The 18214-nt window shown below is 37.3% G+C and overlaps 1 protein-coding gene across 3 annotated transcripts in view; it reads right to left on the bottom strand.

Annotated features, from left to right (window-relative positions):
* Positions 1-18214, bottom strand: part of Ube2v2 (ubiquitin conjugating enzyme E2 V2) — a 63148-nt gene that overhangs the window by 28535 nt on the left and 16399 nt on the right. For all 3 annotated transcript variants that reach the window (XM_074068493.1, XM_074068492.1, XM_074068494.1), the window contains 2 exons: positions 9603-9751; positions 4768-4893 (listed from right to left, as the gene is read on the bottom strand). In XM_074068493.1, the coding sequence (XP_073924594.1) occupies positions 4768-4893; positions 9603-9751 (275 nt within the window). The remainder of the gene's footprint in view (positions 1-4767; positions 4894-9602; positions 9752-18214) is intronic.

Consider the following 18214-nt stretch of genomic DNA (forward strand, 5'->3'; position numbering starts at 1 on the left):
CGGGAAAAAATGTTCATTACTCATCAGGGCAACGCAGCCAAAACTACATTGAGATTCCCCAACACCCCAGTCTGAATGGCTACCATCAAGAAAACAAATAAATGCAGACAAGGATGAGGAGGAAAAAAGGAACTCTTATTCACTGTTGGTGGGAATATAAATTGTTCCAACTACTATAGAAATCAGTACGGAGGGTCCTCAAAAACTTTAAAATAGAACATCTATATGGTTCAGCCATATCACTTTCAGGTACATGCCCAAAATAATCAATCAGCTTACTACAGAGATATCTACACACTCCTGTTTATTGCAGCACTATTCCCAATAGCCTATGTGTCCGTCAATACGTGAATAAATAAAATGTGGCATATATACACAATGGCATTTTATTCAACTATTAAGAATGAAATTACATCATTTTCTGGTAAAATGAGCAGAACTGTAGATTATCAGGTTAAATGAAATAAGCCGGTCCTAGAAGGACAAGTATCACATGTTTTCTCTCATTTGTGGAAGTTAGGGGGAAGGAAAAAATAAAAATGAAAACAAGGCTGTTAAGCAAAAGGGGGACTAACTAGGAAGTGGAAGGGAAAGGAAAAAGGGGGATACTACAGAATAACAGAGGGAGTGAATATGATCAAATTACATTATATGCATGTATGGAAATGTCATGAAGAAATTCCTTTCTATGTATATTTAATCTATGCTAGTAAAAAAATAGCCAATAAGAACAAGTGCTCAACATCATCAGCTACCAAGGAATTACAGATCAAAGCCACAATAAAATACCACTTCAGATCCATTAAGATGGCTATAATCAAACTAACAAGTCAGTAACAAGTAGTAGCAACAATGTGGAGAAGGTGGCATCTAATTTGGAAAACAATTCCTCAGAAAGTTAAACATAAGTGTTACCATACAGTTATAGCATGTATAACATATATAATTGTAACATGTTACAATATGTAACATATTATAACATAGTAATAACATATAAAACTACATCCTAGGTATACACCCAAAAGAAAAGAAAATATTTGCCCATGCTAAAATATGTACACAAATAGTCACTGTGTTCTTGTTCATGTCAAAGGTACAAAAATACAAAACTATTCACCAGCTAATGATGGATAAACAAAATTCAATATATCCTTGTAAATGCAGTATTATTTAACAATTACAAGAGGTAAATAAAATACTGATACATGATACAGTAATGAAACCTGAAAACGTTAAGTCACAAAATACCTATCATTTTACTTGTATGAAACATCCAGAATAGGAAAATATAAATATAGAAAATAGGTTAGTAGTTCTTTAGAGTGAGGGAGGTGGGATAGGAGGGTTATAGATTTCCTTTGGGAAGGATGAAAAAAAAAACAACTGGGGATGGGTATGTATGTAGTTCAGGGATAGAGAGCTTGTTTGCCTAGCATGCACAAGGGCCTGGGTTCCAGCCCTAGCACCACACACATGACATACACAAAAAAACTTCACTAAATTGTACACCTTAAACAGATGAATAGTATGGTATGTAAATTACATAACAATAAAATTTTTTAAAAAGCTATATCTTTCTTATTGCTTATGTTTTCTCTTCAACAAAACTAGAGGAGAGGGCAGAACAGGTTCTGCCTGGAAGCAAGGGGGGTGGGGCAGAGGGGAGAAATGGTCCAAACAATGTATGCACATATGAATAAATAAAACAAAATAATAAAATTTTAAAAATAGAAAAAATAATTTTAAGTGATACTTCTTTTAGTAACTAAAACAAGAAGAAAAATGTTGCAATGCTAAAATGTACTTAAAATGCTTCTTCAGTGCTTTAAAGAGTAGTAACCCCTTAGTCTATTTTAAAGAGTCCAAAAATGAACAGTTTATACACAGGAGAGAATGCCAAGCTACTTCCAAAACAGAAACAAACACTTGCAGCTGTCAACGGTATTAAATAAACATAAGCCATTGCAAATCTTGTGAAATACCAAAAAAGTGAGGGGATAAAAAGGGGAGGGGGGAGTAATGATGGATGAGGAGGGGAGAAACAAACATGAGAAAATAAATACCATGTCAGAACAAAATCTGCATTTTATCAGTCTATAATATAAAAAGCCTCCAAAACTTGAGCCCTTATTGCATAAGGCACTATGATTTATGCTTTGAAGTGCTAACTACCCAAAAGGAATAGTTGTATTAAATACATACAAACCAAGATTACTAAAACAACACTGACCATGACTGCTTGTGAACTACAATTCGTAAGGTACATTTAACATTAAATAGTCTGAAAATAAATCCAACTATAAAACTAGGCTGGGACAGCCACCAATGGTCAGTGTAAAATTCTATTCACTAATTATAAAAGTAATAATTTAGCTGGGCATGATGGCACACGTCTGTCTCCCAGCACTAAGGACTTAAGACAGGAGGACTGACAGTTCAAGGCCAGCCTGAGCTACATGGCAAGACCTTCTTTCAAAAACAAAAAAAATAATAACCCAAATTCATAGATATCAATATAAATCAAGAAAAAAAAAACAGTATCTACTATATTCATCCAACCTTTTCATCCCTGAAAACACATACTTCACTCCAATAATTGAAATCAGTATTTACTTTTCTATTTGCAAATCCCCATTCCAGATGAAAACATGAAAGTCTGGTGGGAATGTACATTCCCAGGATACTCTGATAAACTGCTAGTGGGAAGCTGGTAGAATGGCTCAAGCAGTAAAAGCGCCTGCCTAGCAAGTGTGAGACCTTAAGGCCACCAAAAAAAAATACTAGGAGGGCAGACACATCTCTGTAGAGAACAGGAAAACTAAAGTTTTTACCAAGCTAAAGATAAGCCCCACAACTCAGCATGCACTCCCCCCCCCCCCACTTCTAGGTGTAGTCCCTGAGAAAAGCTACTTAAAGTATGCCCATGAAATGGTGCCAAGCCATGAACTGAGTGTCACTGTAACTGACAAAATAAAGTAATTCAGAGGAAAGAATTAGAAAGTTCTATAGCAATTTGACAGAGAAAATTAAAGAAAATTTCAGATTTTAGCTGAGCACCAATATTTCATGTCTATAATCCTAGCTACTTAGGAGGCTAAGATCAAGTTTGTTTCATACAGGAATGCAAGAATAGTTCAGCATACACAAATCAATAAATGTAGTCCAGCACATGAACAGAATCAAGGACAAAAACCATATGATTATCTCAACAGATGCAAAAAAAAAAAAAAAAGCCTTTGAAAAAATTCAACATCCTTGATGAACACTCTGAAAAAATTAGAAGAAACATACTCCCAACTAAATCAGCAAATTTGTCAAATTATGACAAATCAGCATCATATTAAGTGGGGGAAAAATGAAAGTATTTCCTCTAAAGTCAGAAATAAGACAAGAGTGTCTATTCTTCCACACTCTTTTATTTTGGGTAATACTGGGGCTTGAACTCAGGGCCTCATGCTTGTTAGGCAGGTGCTCTACCACTTGAGCCACTCTTCCAGTTCTCTCTCACACTTATTCAATATAGTACTGGAATTCCTAGTCAGAGCAATAGGCAAGAGAAAGAAATAAAAATAAAAGAGATACAAAGTGGAAAAGGAAGAAGTCAAATTATTCCTATTTCCACATGGCATCCAGTATTTAAAAGACTAAGTCCAGGCTCGTCCATAATCCCAACCTACCCGGAAGCACAGAGTGGGAGAATCATGGCTTGAAGCCACCCTAGAGAAAGGATAGGAAAACCCCCATATCAATCAATAAGCTAGGAATGGAGGGACACAGCTGTAATGCTGGCTAAACTGGAGATTGAAATTGGGAGGATCTCGGATCCAGGTCAGACAGGAAAAAAAGTGTTAGCTGGGCATGGTGGTATATACCTGTCATCCCAGACAAAGTGGTGAGAAGCTTAAGATACGAGGATCCCCAGCCTGGATATACAGCAAGACCTTATTTCCAAAATCACCACAGCAAAAAAGGCTGGAGGCATGGCAAAAGGTAGAGCACATGCCTCAGGAACTCCAAGCCGATTTCAAATCCCAATACAGTCAATGTGTGTGCGCGTGTGTGTAGTATATATAGAGACACATGTATGTATATGTGTATAGATATATGTATACACATACACATACATACACACATACACACATGCATGCACACTCACAGTGAGTATGCTCTTAACACTCCACCAAGACAGCATGGGCCTCAAAGTCCTAACATGAAACTAACAGTCTACACATATTAGAAATTTAGCTATTTCTAATAACCTATGGATCAGGAATAGCAAATCCTTTGATATATTTGCTTTAACAAGACAAACATACTCAACCATGCCTGTTCCATTAGACACACTTGTACCTCAAAGAAAAATGCACCTCATAAATATTTGTCCTTTTAATCTCATTAGATGTACCTTAGCCCTAAAGAAAACTAACATTCAAAGAGAAGTAACTGTCAACTTTTTACCGTATAAGAATTCAACCAAAATATGACTACTGATGCAATTACTAAAACTCTAACAAAAGTATTACAATCACATCTACTGGGTAGGTACATTAAGACGTATTTATAAAGAAAACCAAAATAAGACAAACTTTTTTTTTGAGACAGGGTCTTGCTTTGAAGCCCAGGCTGGCCTCAAACTCACGAATCCTATTGCCTCTGCCTCCTAAGTGACAAACTTCTTTAGTCTTTCAGGTGAACAAAAGTCTTCTAAAATGTTCTCCTGACTGTATATTACATGTCTATAAAAATAAAATGAGTAATTTAACTTACCATTCCACTGGAATTATTTATTCCATTCATATTAATTTTTGTTACAAATCTAACTGATGGAGGAGCTTCTGGATATTTAGGTCCACATTCTACTTTCAGGCTATATATTCTGTTTTCATAATTTGTCTGAAAGGCAAAATAAAAAAAGATAATCATAATTACAACACCTAAAATAATAATGTCCACATGCTAATGAATAAAAACACAATATGAATATACTTGCTATGATGGTATTTATGATTAAGAATTAACTTATGGCACATATGAATAATAAAAGAGAAAAAAAAATCCTATTTCAAATAAAAGCTCTAGGACCTCACATATTTGGAAAGAACAAATATTGATAGTTTTCCTTTGCACAGCTCACAAAAACCTCAGACCCTCACTTGCAGCATCCTCACTGAGTGCCCAGGTTAGGGGCATTCTCTTCTATGTTCACACAGAGATATATTTTTTCTATATCAGACCAGGTGCTGTTTGGCGGCACAGACTGAGTATTGTTTACTTCTGATTGAATAGTTTAAGCCTCTGGAATACTAAGACATGATCAATAAGCAGATCTATAAATCTTCTAATCTCACTCCCAGAATAAAAACTCCTTCAATTAAAAAAAAAAAAAAGAATTAACTTCTGGGTTGGCAGAGTGGCTCAAGTGGTTGAGCGCCTACAGCAAGCTATAGGGTTCAAAACCCAGTACCACCCAAAATTAAGAATCAGAAGTGTGCTGGGTGTGCTAATGCATACTTGTAATGCCACCTACTCAGGATGCTGAGGCAGGAGGATTGCAAGTTTGACAACAGTCTAGGCAACGTGGCAAGACATATCTTTAAAATTTTTTTGGTAGTACTGGAGTTTGAACTCACAGCTTCATGCTTGCCAGGCAAGCCCTCTTTGGTTATTCTGGAAATAGTCTTACTTTTTGCTCAGGTTGGACTACAATCCTCCTATTTTACACTCTCCACCATCACTGGGATGACAGAAGCATGTCACCATGCCAGCCCAGCTTTTTTTCCACCAAGATGGAGTCTCACAAACTTTTTAGCCTGGGCTTGCCTGGAACTTCAATCCTCCCGATCTCAGCACCCTCCCCCACCCCCCCAAAAGAAGCTAGTATTATCAGTCATGACCTACCAGTGCCCAGCAACAATTTTTTTTTTAAAAAGTGCTCAGTGAGGTGGTGGAATGATTCAAGTGGTAGAGCACCTGCCTAGCAATCATGAGGCCCTGAGTTCCACCAAAAAAAATTTTTTTTTATTTTTTGCCGCCAGTGGCTCACGTCTGTAATCCTAGCTACTCAGGAGGATCATAGCTCAAGGCCAGTCCAGGTAATAGATTGCAAGACCCTATCTTGAAAAAAATCCCTTCACAAAAAAGGACTAGTGGAGTGGCTCAAGGTATAGACCCTGAGTTCAAACCCTAGTACACCATGAAAAAAGTAGTGCTCAGTGATGGAACACTTGCCTACCATGTGTGAAAGAGTTCAATCCCCAATACCACAAAAAAAGGAAAAAAAAAAAAAAAGCAGAACTGTAAGTATACACACTGTACAGTTCCACTTATCAAAGTTCTAGAACATGCAAAACTACTCTCAGGTACAAAAAGCAGGGCTGGGGTAGGAAAGGGCATAGGAAGCTCTCTGGGGTGAACAAAATGTTCTATTATCTCAATCGGAGTATAGGATGTCAAGAAGTATACACTTCACTATGGTTTGTTTTTGTTTGTTGTGTCTTGGCATTATTGGAGTTTAATCTCAGGGCATCCTGAGCTTGCTAGCAAGCGCCTACAACTTGAGCCATGCTCCCGTCCTTTTTCCATTAGTTTATTTTTCAGACAGAATCTTGCGTTTTTGCCTGGGACTCACCTCAGACTTCGATCTTTCTACCTACAACCTCCCACACACCTGGGGTCACAAGCTCACATCACCATGCCCAGCTTAGTAAGATGGGGTCTTTCTGATCAGACAGCATCAAACTGCAATCCCAGATCACCACCTCCTGAGTAACTGGGATTACAGGTGAGAGCCACTGCAACCAGCCTCAATGTTTTTAAGTTTAAAAAGATCTCTAAACTAACCCACTAGTCTACTTCCATACTCAAAGCAATTATGATTCTAATTTTTAACATCTTTGATTAACTTTGTCAACTCTAAATTTTAAGAGAAAGTAAAATAGGAAAGTAAAAAAAGGAACTATTATTTACTAAGCCAAGTGGGTGCCAGTGACTCACATCTATTATCCTAGCTAAGGAGGCAGAGAATAGGAAGACTGAGGTTTGAGGCCAGCCCAGGCAAATAGTTCTCAAGACCCTACCTCGAAAATACCTAACACAGAAAAGAGCTGGCAGAGAGGCTAAAGAGATTCAAAAGAAATCATGGGGTAGTAGGCAGTTAAGCTTGGGAAGAATGCTGTGCCTTCATAGGGTACTCTCCTCCTGCCTATTTGTGGCACCCAAAGGAAGTGAGAAGGGACTGTGAAAGGGTTCAGGTCACATTAATGCAAAATATAGCACCCTGGTATTTGAGAAAACAGTAAAAAGAGGACTTTCTCTTCTTGCTTCTCTCCTGAAAGAGATCATAAAACCTAACTGACCTTCCCCTGAAGTCACTCAAGAGTTGCCCTCTTTAATCCTTATCTCTAAGGACACAGAGACACAGAAGAATCTGAATGAACAGGCCTTGCCATCCCCTCCTCCCCTAGTTTATTACCACTAGATCACACTCTTTTTCTTCAACCATACTCCTACAAGACTGGCCACTCTTCACCAAACTTAACATAAAAACACTGACATGCTTCTTTAGGTCATTTCTGAAAGCTACCATGTCACCTAAAACCTGAATAAAATAAATGTGTTTTTCTGTTGTTAATCTATCATTTTTTATGGGTGCCTCAGCCATAAACTTTGTGACGGTAAGAAAAGGTATTACTTTTTCCCTTACAGCTTCCATAGAGTAAAATGGCACCATTCGGTCTATATGCCCTGTGCCCCTGTAAGATAGGAGGCAGGAACTAGAGGGCATGGGCAGGACACAGCATTTCCTGTACTTCAATGACAGCAGGAAAGGAGTCTAGCTTAAGAATCCTTCTGGGACCCCAACTGCATGAGCAATCAAGTAGGAACAAGTAGGAGCTATAGCAGTTCCTCCACATCTAGGAACTGTGCTAAGGGTCTGCTCACAAGAACACTGATAAACTCAGATATAAGCTCCAAAACATTCCAAAAGTCCACTGGAGGCAGTGACTAAAGAAAAAACAAATCCAAATAATTTCAAATTTATATTCCACCAACTTAAATCTTCAAACTATTCTGAGCCAGAATGTTTGTAAGTTATAACCACTTGCTTTTGGGGGTTTTTTATGCAGAGAATGGTAATGATGTTTATAGCAGTGAAAAATCAAGGTTTTCATTAAAAATTCTGAGTTTGAAAGACTTCTAGAAATCAATACAGTATTTCTTTCTTCAAATGTTTTATGGAAAAATCAGAACAGGGGAAGAAAAAAAAGGAGACCTTAAGAGTATGCATGAATTTTGCAAAGGAATACTAGAAACTAAACATACAACACACATTACTCATTCTCAAAAAGTAACAGTGGTAATTACCTAAAAAAAAATTTGTTTTGTAATAATCAAGACACAGTCTAAACTATACCCAACAGCAAAACAGTTGAAATGCTTTTACCACAAGGTAGTTACCATTATATAAAATCAAAGATTGGAAGGGGGGTAGATTTTGTGTTCTTTCCAGGACAGCAAAATCATTACATAACAGATTTCAAAGACTCACTGCAGGGAGTGCAGTATAGGATCCCTGAGTAAGAAATACAATGTAGAAAAAAGTTTCTCGATCTAGAAAAAAAGATTTTAAGCAAAAATAAAATTAGGCAAACCTGAGAGAGACCTAAGAATGAAAAACAGCATGGTAAGCAACAACACCACCGCTAGAAAACAGTAAGAGCCTTAGATTTCTGTTTTGCTTTGTTGGTGCTGAGAACTAAACCCAGAGTCATGTGCATGCTAAGCACACGTTCTACCACTAAGCTACATTCTCAGCAGAATTCCAGACTTTTAAAATAGCTCATAAATGAAGAAACCAAGGCCTACAATGTCCCAATGGACTCTGAAATGTCAGAGGGCAAACAGCAATGTACTCAATGCAAACCAATGAAGAAACCCTCATTTATACAAGGGGGTTAGTAATGTGTTATATTAAAATGACTGTTTACTCTTTCCAAATACCTCCTCCTCTCCTCACGTTTCTTCCTCTCTATCTGGAATGTTCTCCATATCCAACACCACCTCAGAAATCCTACCAGTCCTTATGGCTCATTCCAAAGGCAACTTCCTCCACTGTTCAGTCTTCCTCAATTTATTCCAGCTAGAAGAAACATATTCTAACGCTCGCTCTCTCTCTCTCTCTCTCTCTCTCTCTCTCTCTCTCTCTCTCTCTCTATATATATATATATATATATATATATATACACAGGCCAGGCTCCAGTGGCTCATGCCTGTAATCCTAGCTACTTAGGAGACTGGGATCAGGATGATCAAGATTCGAGGTCAGCCCAGAAAAAGAGAGACATCCCTCCCAATTCCAAATAACCAAAGCAAAATGGACTGGAGGTATGGCTCTAGTGCAAAGCCCTGAAGTACAAATCCTAATCCCACCAAGAGAATAAAAAAAAGGACATGCAAAGTAAACTAAAAGGGAAACATTATTTCAGTTAAAAATTACAATAATTGTTCATTTTAATACTGATAATACAAAATTACATTCTATAGTAACAATAAATATTAATAGAAAAATATTAATAGAAAAATACAGAATTTATAGCACTGACCCTTGGTGGCCCAATAATCATGCCTGTCCACCTTGTAAGTGTCATATCTTCATCATCTTCAAGGCCCCAGCTAACCGTACCATCACCTACTCCTTTTTGTCCTTCTTCAAGCTCTTCCAACAAGCGAAAATTACGAGGAACTTTAACTCCTATACAAAAGAGTATCAATGTAAATGTTAGAAGCTCAGTTAGAAAACTTACACATATTTAAATTCAACTTTTCCCAAATTAATTTTTATAAATTATTTCCCCCAAAATTTCCTTTAAAAAGCATTCTGTCCCAGAAGATGCTAACTAGTAACTCCTCAAAATGAAAATACTACAGAAACCATTGTAGCAAACATTAACAGCAGTACAGAACATGTATATAAATTCCTATTTGATCATTTTTTATACTGACATAAATCATTAATAAAGAAAGAATCATAACAGAAACCCCTACCTGAGGTTTCTGTTACTAGCCAAAGACTCCAGCATCAAATAAACAGGCATGACAAGACAGTTCATATAAGCTAAGGTTCATTAATACATACTCTAATGATTTTTCTTTTTTTGGCAGTACCAGAATTTAAACTCAGGGCCTTGCACTAGGTAGGCAGGTGCTTCACCACTTGAGCCACACCACCTGGCCACCATAACACAAAAAAATGTTATGTATTTCCAAGGTAGCACTTCACAAACAATTTGCCTGGGCTGGCCTCAAACCATGATCCTCCTGATTTCTGCCTCCTGAGTAGCCACCACATCCATCTACACTAATGACTTTTAATGAGAGTTATGTTCGGTCTTAGAAAATGTACCAAAAGGTAGGATTTTCTATATGTTGATTGAAGTGGGCTGCCCACCTCAGTACCTACCCTTCTTCTTTCCATTAGTCAGGGCTCCTGTCACTAACCAGTGAGGCTCTACCTCTGTCAGGGCAGCACCATCACTCAACTGTCACTCAAGTGTCTCAGTTTTCCAGGACACTCCCTTCACCTCCTGGCCCAGTCTAGCAAATATTTCATCATTCATTAACCCTTCTCACACATCCACTCCATGTCATACTATTTCTGCTCTTTTGACCTTATCACTCCTTACTGTACTCCTAAAATCTTATCTAAGTCTTTCTGCCCAGAATCTCCTATCCTTTTCCGTTTCCATACCTTCTTTCTCAGTGAACCTGGTGTTTGCCATCATTCTGATCTCAATCCCTGCAATCCAAACAAATCTTCCAATTTTCCACCTTTCCTAGGATTTCTGGCCTAAGATCACGCCACAAAGAGGAGTCTTCCATGCACTCATACAGCATTAAACACGAAAACCCTCTCAACCCCATCACGTGTTCTATAAAAATTATGTAATTTGCCAGGCACTGGTGGTTCACGCCTGTAATCCTAGTTACTCAAAAGAAAAGATCAGGAGGTAATAGATCAAAGCCAGCCCTGAGCAAATAGTTTGCAAGATTCTATCTTGAAAACACTCATCACAAAAAGAGATCTGGCAGAGTGGCCTGCCTAGCAAGCGTGTGACTTTGAGTTCAAGCCGCCAGAAATAAATAAACAAAATTATGTAATGCCCTCAGAAAAACACACACATACACACACACACAAAGAATTTCAAGGTGGAAAGAATAAAATGACATCTCTTTAAAAGTAACTGGTTCAGCCAGGCACATGTGGCTCACTTCCATAATCCTAGCTACTTGGGAGGCTGAGATCGGGAAGACCATGGCTGAAGGCCAGTCCAGGCAAATAATTCAGGAGACCCCATCTCCACAATAACTGTGGCTCAAGCAGTACAGTAGCTGCTTTGCCAGCACAAAGCTCTTAAATTCAAACCCTAGTCCCACCAAAAACTAAACAAAAATAACTGTTTCATTTTGTGTAACCTAAAGCAAAACATCTCTTCCACTTATTAGTTCATAGTAACCCCTATGTTCTTGCTGGACATATAATGAAAAACCATCAAGTACTACAACTTAAACAAAAACAAGGTCTGGAGGCATGGCTCCAGTGGTAGTAAGCAAGAAGCCCTGAATTCAAACACAGTACCTCAAAAATTAAAATAAAATAAAATCAGAAAAACAAAAACAAAAACTAGTAGTCATTTTGTTTACTGTGCTTCCATAAAAATGACTGAAAATCACAGACCACAAAAATATGAATCTGGTACAACAGCCATTCCAATTACTATAATTATTAATAACAATTTATCTAGCATATTTTAAGTAAATTATTCCATTTAGTCCTAAAAGTACTTGAAAGTAAACTTCTGTGACTTCCCAAGGTCACACACTCACAGTGGCAAATCCAGTATTAAAACCCAGTTTCTAAATTGCACTGTTCTCTCCCTAAGCTGCAAAGCACTTCAAGGTACACAGGAGCAGATGCTGGTAGGATGAGCACAAATCTAGGAATCAGACTGCCAAGTCCCACTCCAGTTCTGTCCACTTTTGACACATGCCCTGGCATCTTCTGATCTGAGAAAGTCTGATAACAATAGTTCTGACCTCACTGAATAACTGTGGAAATTAAACAAGGGAATCCACCTTAAACAACATAAATTTTTACTATGATTTTAGTGTCCAAGCTACATGACAAAATTATTTACCTCCATCTAAATTATTGACAATAAAAACTCTTCCTAAATTTCTGTAGGGTAGCCCCTAGAAATTTTATCCTAAGGTCTAAGTTTCTATTTACATAACATTGGGACAACTTCTTTTTTGGTTTTTGTATCGTATATGGCCATCTGAACTGCTTTTTGAAGCAATCTTAACAACTCTTGTCATTATGAAGTCATTCCCCCAAGAACAATTCTAAATTTGTTTGGAGTTTTTGCCACCTTTTAAAATAACCAATTCAGTCAGGTGACCTTTACCAATATCCAAAACTATAAAGTAAACAATGGAAAATAAATGTTCCTTTTGCCAAAGTGCCCAGTGTGTGGCAAACCTAATTACTGCTAATTTTTCAACACCTCTCACAGCAGCATGAGAAAATATTTCTAAGATTAACAGATCCATTACTGGCAATGCTAACATTTAAAGGGCTACATTACAGCATCTGGGACAATTCTGTTTTTTCAAAGCATGAGACTAAATTATGTTTTCAAATTCAGATTACAGCACATTTGTCGCATTTCACTTAACCACTGATGCCTGTGAAGAGAAAAAAAAAAATCACAAGATGGAGATAGTGTGTCACAAAATAACTGTGTATGTGCTACTCTCTGGTAGTTTGGCAATAAAAATCTTATAGAACTGTTTTGTTGCCAAGCCCAGTCAAGAATTCAAGTCTTCAGGCTTTCCACTAATCAAGTCTCCTATATTACAATGAACCTCCCACTCATAAGCAAAACACTGAATGCAAGCAAACATGCTTGTAGTTTTTAATCTGAAACTTATCTGGCATTTAATTCCCATGACACCCCAAAAGAGGCATAAAGACAGCCAAATAAATACTAGGAGTCTTGTCATGCTGTGTTTATTATAAGGGCTTTCCATATTAACTACACACACACACACACACACACACACACACACACACACACACACACACACAGATATACATACATACACACACACGCACACACACACATAACTTTCCATATTAACTTTTTACCATGTTTAAGTTAATGGGGGGGGGGGGGCGGTGAACACAATGGAAAACAGCTGTAGGAATGGAATAAATTCTTGCCATTACACTTGCTTTCTTTTTGGCAATACCGGGATTTGAAGTCATGCTTGCTAGGCAGGAACTCTACCACTTGAGCCACTCCACCAGCCCTTTTTGTGTTGGGAATTTCTGAGATAGGGTCTCACAAATTATGTGCCCAGGCTGGCTTCAAACCACAATCCTCTAGACCTCTGCCTCCCAAATAGCCACTGGCACCCAGTCCACCTGCTTTCTAATCTCACCTTTGCTACTCCTTATCAACACCCAAGCCTGCCCTTCTCCCCAGCAAAGCTGGGAGGACTAAAGGAGAGGGTCTGGGGCAAATGTGCTAACCAGCCCTTCCAGGTTCCACATCCAGCCAGTCTACCTTTTCTGTTGAGTTCTTAGACATACTGGGCACCTACAGGATTACCCATGTCTTTCATCCTATTACTTGGAAGGCTGAGACAGGAAAGTTCTTGGTTTGACACCAACCCAAGCAAATAGTTCCCAAAACACCATCTCCAAAATAACCAGAGCAAAATGGACTGGAGGTATGGCTCAAGTGGTACAACTACTGTTGTTCCAAAAAAAAACAAAATCAAAAGTTCTTAGACACATGGGTTTCTGTCACTTCAACAAACTGGAGGGTATACCTTGTTAAGATGGAATTTTTTAAAGCCTCACCTGTAATTTTAGTTCTCTGGTTCCTACCTCACTCTGGGAATTCAAATCCCCACAGCTAACTTGGTAAGTAAAAATAGTAACAACATGGTTATTGAGCACTTTCTATGTGACAGACAGTTGCTAAAAACTTTATAGGCAGATGTGTTTCATCAAATCTCACGTTGTAAGCTGTTATTAACATCAACATTTTACTAGATAACAGTGAAGCACCCCAGTACAAATCCTGATTTTCACCTACTAGATGAGTTCAAAGCAAAATACTCCTGGCCAGGAAATAACATAACCACCATTCTATATTTTTCAAGCAACTTTCTCATATAGCCACAGTACTTAATATGATGAGTTAGAATGTGTAGATACATTCACATTCTATAATGACCAAAAACATGAATTCATTCAAGATTGTGGCAAGCCAGTAGCTAAATTAAAACTAAAATTCAAATTTCCCAACATTGGTTACAGTCTTCTTTGTGTTACTGATACTGCATCTCAAAATGCAGAAAAAAGGGGGGAAGAAAAAAAGGAGGGAGACTACAGAATATGAACAACTTAAAATGCAGATTTTTTCAAAAGATATCAATTGTTGAAATTTTCTATATAAACAATAACACTGTAAATAGCAAGTTGTGATGATGTATACCTGTAATCTCAGCAGTCAGGAAGCTTGGGCTACATAGTGAAACCCTGTCACAAAGAGGGGAAAAAAAACCCCACCCATACTATAAAGAAAGTTTTTAAGTTTAAGCATATAGAAACTCATCTTCTAGTTTTATAGTGCTTAAAATACTAATAGAAACATTTATTTGAAAAACTATTTTTTAATTTTTCACAATTTTAAAAGATAAATATTTGTTTTACTTTAACATTAGCTTTCTTAATGGAACAAAAAAATTTCAAAAACACCATATAGAGGAAAAAATACATTAGCAGTAAAGTATTGAAAGTCATGTATTTTGTCATCCATTCACTTTTATATTAGTTATTTTGCTCAATAAGCATGTGATAACTACTAGCTATCTTTATTATGCCAGGTACTTGATACCAGGAGGACTAAGAGCTTTGCACTGAAGAAGTTTATAATCTAGAAGAGGTATAAAAGCCAGACAATACAATGTGTGAAATCGTATGGTATCACATAGAAAGGGCAACTAACTCCAAAATAAAGGACAAGGAAGGTCTACTTGAAGAAGAAACTCTCCAGATGTACTATAAAAAAAGAACAGAGCTGGAAGAGTAGTCCGCATGTTAGAGCACCTGCCTAGCAAGTATTAAGTTCTGAGTTCAACCGCCAGCACTGCACACGCCCCAAAGAATTACCTAATCTACAACTGCCAGATGCAGAAATCTACTTTTAAAATAAATCCATATATACATATGAGAGACAGAAAGTCAGGCACCACTGGTTCATGCCTGTAATCCTAACTACTCAGGAGGCAGAGATTAGGAGAATCATGGTTCAAAGCAAGCCCAGGCAAACAGTCCAGAGACCCTATCTCAAAAATCCCCAACACAAAAAAGGGCTGGTAGAATGGCTCAAGTGGTACAGCACTTGCCTTTCAAGTGTGAGGCCCTGAGTTCAAACCCTAGTACTATCCCCCCCGCAAAAAAAAAAAAAACGAGCAGAAATCATACAGGTAAAGACAAAGTAAAAAAAAAAAAATTGTAAGACTGAAGAGATTACAAAACTCAAGTACAGAACATCAAAAAACTGAATACAGCAATCTGCCTAGATACAAAAAAAGACACACTGATGTCAGTTCTCCCCAAATTAACTTACAGATTCTTTCCACTGAAATTGAAATTCTGATGGCATTGTTCCTGGGACTTGACAAAGAGTTCCAACATTCAATGAAAACCTTAAGTGCTAAGAATTTGAAAAAAGAAAGAAAAAGAAAACAGAGAGAACAATTTCCTAGATGTTAAGATTTCCTCTCAAGGCAGAGATCAGGAACATCACAGTTCGAAGCCAATCCCAGGCAAACAGTTCACAAGACCCTATCTCGAAAAATACCCAACATGAAACAAGTGGTAGAGTGCCTGCATAGCTAGCATGAAGCCCAGAGTTCAAACCCCAGTACCACACACAAACACAAAAAAACACTTCCTCAAGTGCTAATAAAATTAAGATTAAAATAATGTACAATCAGTACAGGACTCAAGATACTAATGAAAATGAAAATTCACAAAGCACAAACATGAATACATGATATTTACTAGAGGCAGCACTGAATGTTGATAGGAATCCAGATTAAATGAGGCTAGAGACAGGACAACCAAATACAACTTTGTTACCAGAAAAAAAAAAAAAACTTATTATTTTGCTTCAAAGGACAAGGGAGAAATATTGGCACAATTTGAATAGGGCCTACAGATAACAGTTCATCATGCTATTTTCTGATTTTGATAAATACATTATTATATACTACATGAAAATGCCCTGGATTTCAGCAAACACACAATGAAGGAGAAGCATGTCTGTTTACTTTGAATGTTTCAAAAACCAAAAAAGCTGTATATAAACAGATCTTTATACTTTTCATAAGTACAGACAAGGAAGTGTAAAGATGTTTGTGGAAAAGATATTTTCGGCTGGCTCAAGTGATGAAGTGTTCAAATCACGTACCACCAAAAACAAAAACAAAAAACATGAATAATAATTTACTAGAAGGTGAGAAAGTCAAAGTGGGTACATGTGTACTTATGTACTTTTAAGGTGCTTAAAATCTTTCATTTAAAAAGAAGGGCTGGGGAATGGCTCAAGTGGTAGAGCACTTACCTAGCAAACACGAGGCCCGGAGTTCAAATGCCGATACCACAAAAAAACAAAACAAAAAGAAAAGTAGGTTTGCAAGAGGCATGGTTCAAGCAACAGAGCACCTGAGTTGGAACCCCAGTACCACAAAAAGAAGAAAAAAAGAAAAAGAAAAGTATGGAAGATTACAAAACAGGGAGAGAGAACAGCAGCAACATGTGAAAAAAAAAACAGAAATTATACCGTGCATACTATCTGATCACAATGCAGTAAAAGTAGAACTCAACAACAAAAGCAAAGACAGAAAACATGCAAACAGCTGGAAACTAAACCACTCATTACTTAATGAAGAATGGATCATTGACGAAATAAAAGAGGAAATTAAAAAGTTCCTGGAAGTCAATGAAAATGAAAACACAACCTACCGGAACCTATGGGACACAGCTAAGGCAGTCCTGAGAGGAAAGTTTATAGCCATGAGTGCATATATTAAAAAGACTGAAAATCCCAAATCAATGACCTAATGATACATCTCAAACTCCTAGAAAAACAAGAACAAGCAAATCCCAAAACAAATAGAAGGAGAGGAATAATAAAAATAAGAGCTGAAATCAACGAAATAGAAAACAAAAAAACCATACAAAGAATTAATGAAACAAAAAGTTGGTTCTTTGAAAAAATAAACAAGATCAACAGACCCCTGGCAAACCTGACTAAAATGAGGAGAGAAAAAACCCAAATTAGTAGAATCAGGAATGCAAAAGGGGAGATAACAACAAACACCATGGAAGTCCAGGAAATCATCAGAGACTACTTTGAGAACCTATATTCAAATAAATTTGAAAATCTAAAAGAAATGGACAGATTTCTAGATACATATGATCATCCAAAACTGAACCAAGAGGAAATTAATCACTTGAATAGACCTATAACACAAAATGAAATTGAAGCAGCAATCAAGAGTCTCCCCAAAAAAGAAAAGTCCAGGACCTCATGGATTCTCTGCTGAATTCTATCAGACCTTTAAAGAAGAACTGATACCAACCCTCCTTAAACTGTTCCATGAAATAGAAAGGGAAGGAAAACTGCCAAACACATTTTATGAAGCCAGTATTACACTTATCCCAAAACCAGGCAAAGACACCTCCAAAAAGGAGAACTATAGGCCAATCTCCTTAATGAACATTGACGCAAAAATCCTCAACAAAATAAAGGCAAACCGAATTCAACAACACATCAAAAAGATTATTCACCACGACCAAGTAGGCTTCATCCCAGGGATGCAGGGGTGGTTCAACATACGAAAATCAATAAACGTAATAAACCACATTAACAGAAGCAAAGACAAAAACCACTTGATCATCTCAATAGATGCAGAAAAAGCCTCTGATAAGAACCAACATCATTTCATGATAAAAGCTCTAAGAAAACTAGGAATAGAAGGAAAGTTCCTCAACATTATAAAAGCTATATATGACAAACCTACAGCCAGCATTATACTTAACAGAGAAAAACTGAAACCATTCCCTCTAAAA

The sequence above is a fragment of the Castor canadensis genome, chromosome 3, assembly GCF_047511655.1.
Source record: "Castor canadensis chromosome 3, mCasCan1.hap1v2, whole genome shotgun sequence".
Classification (NCBI taxonomy): domain Eukaryota; kingdom Metazoa; phylum Chordata; class Mammalia; order Rodentia; family Castoridae; genus Castor; species Castor canadensis.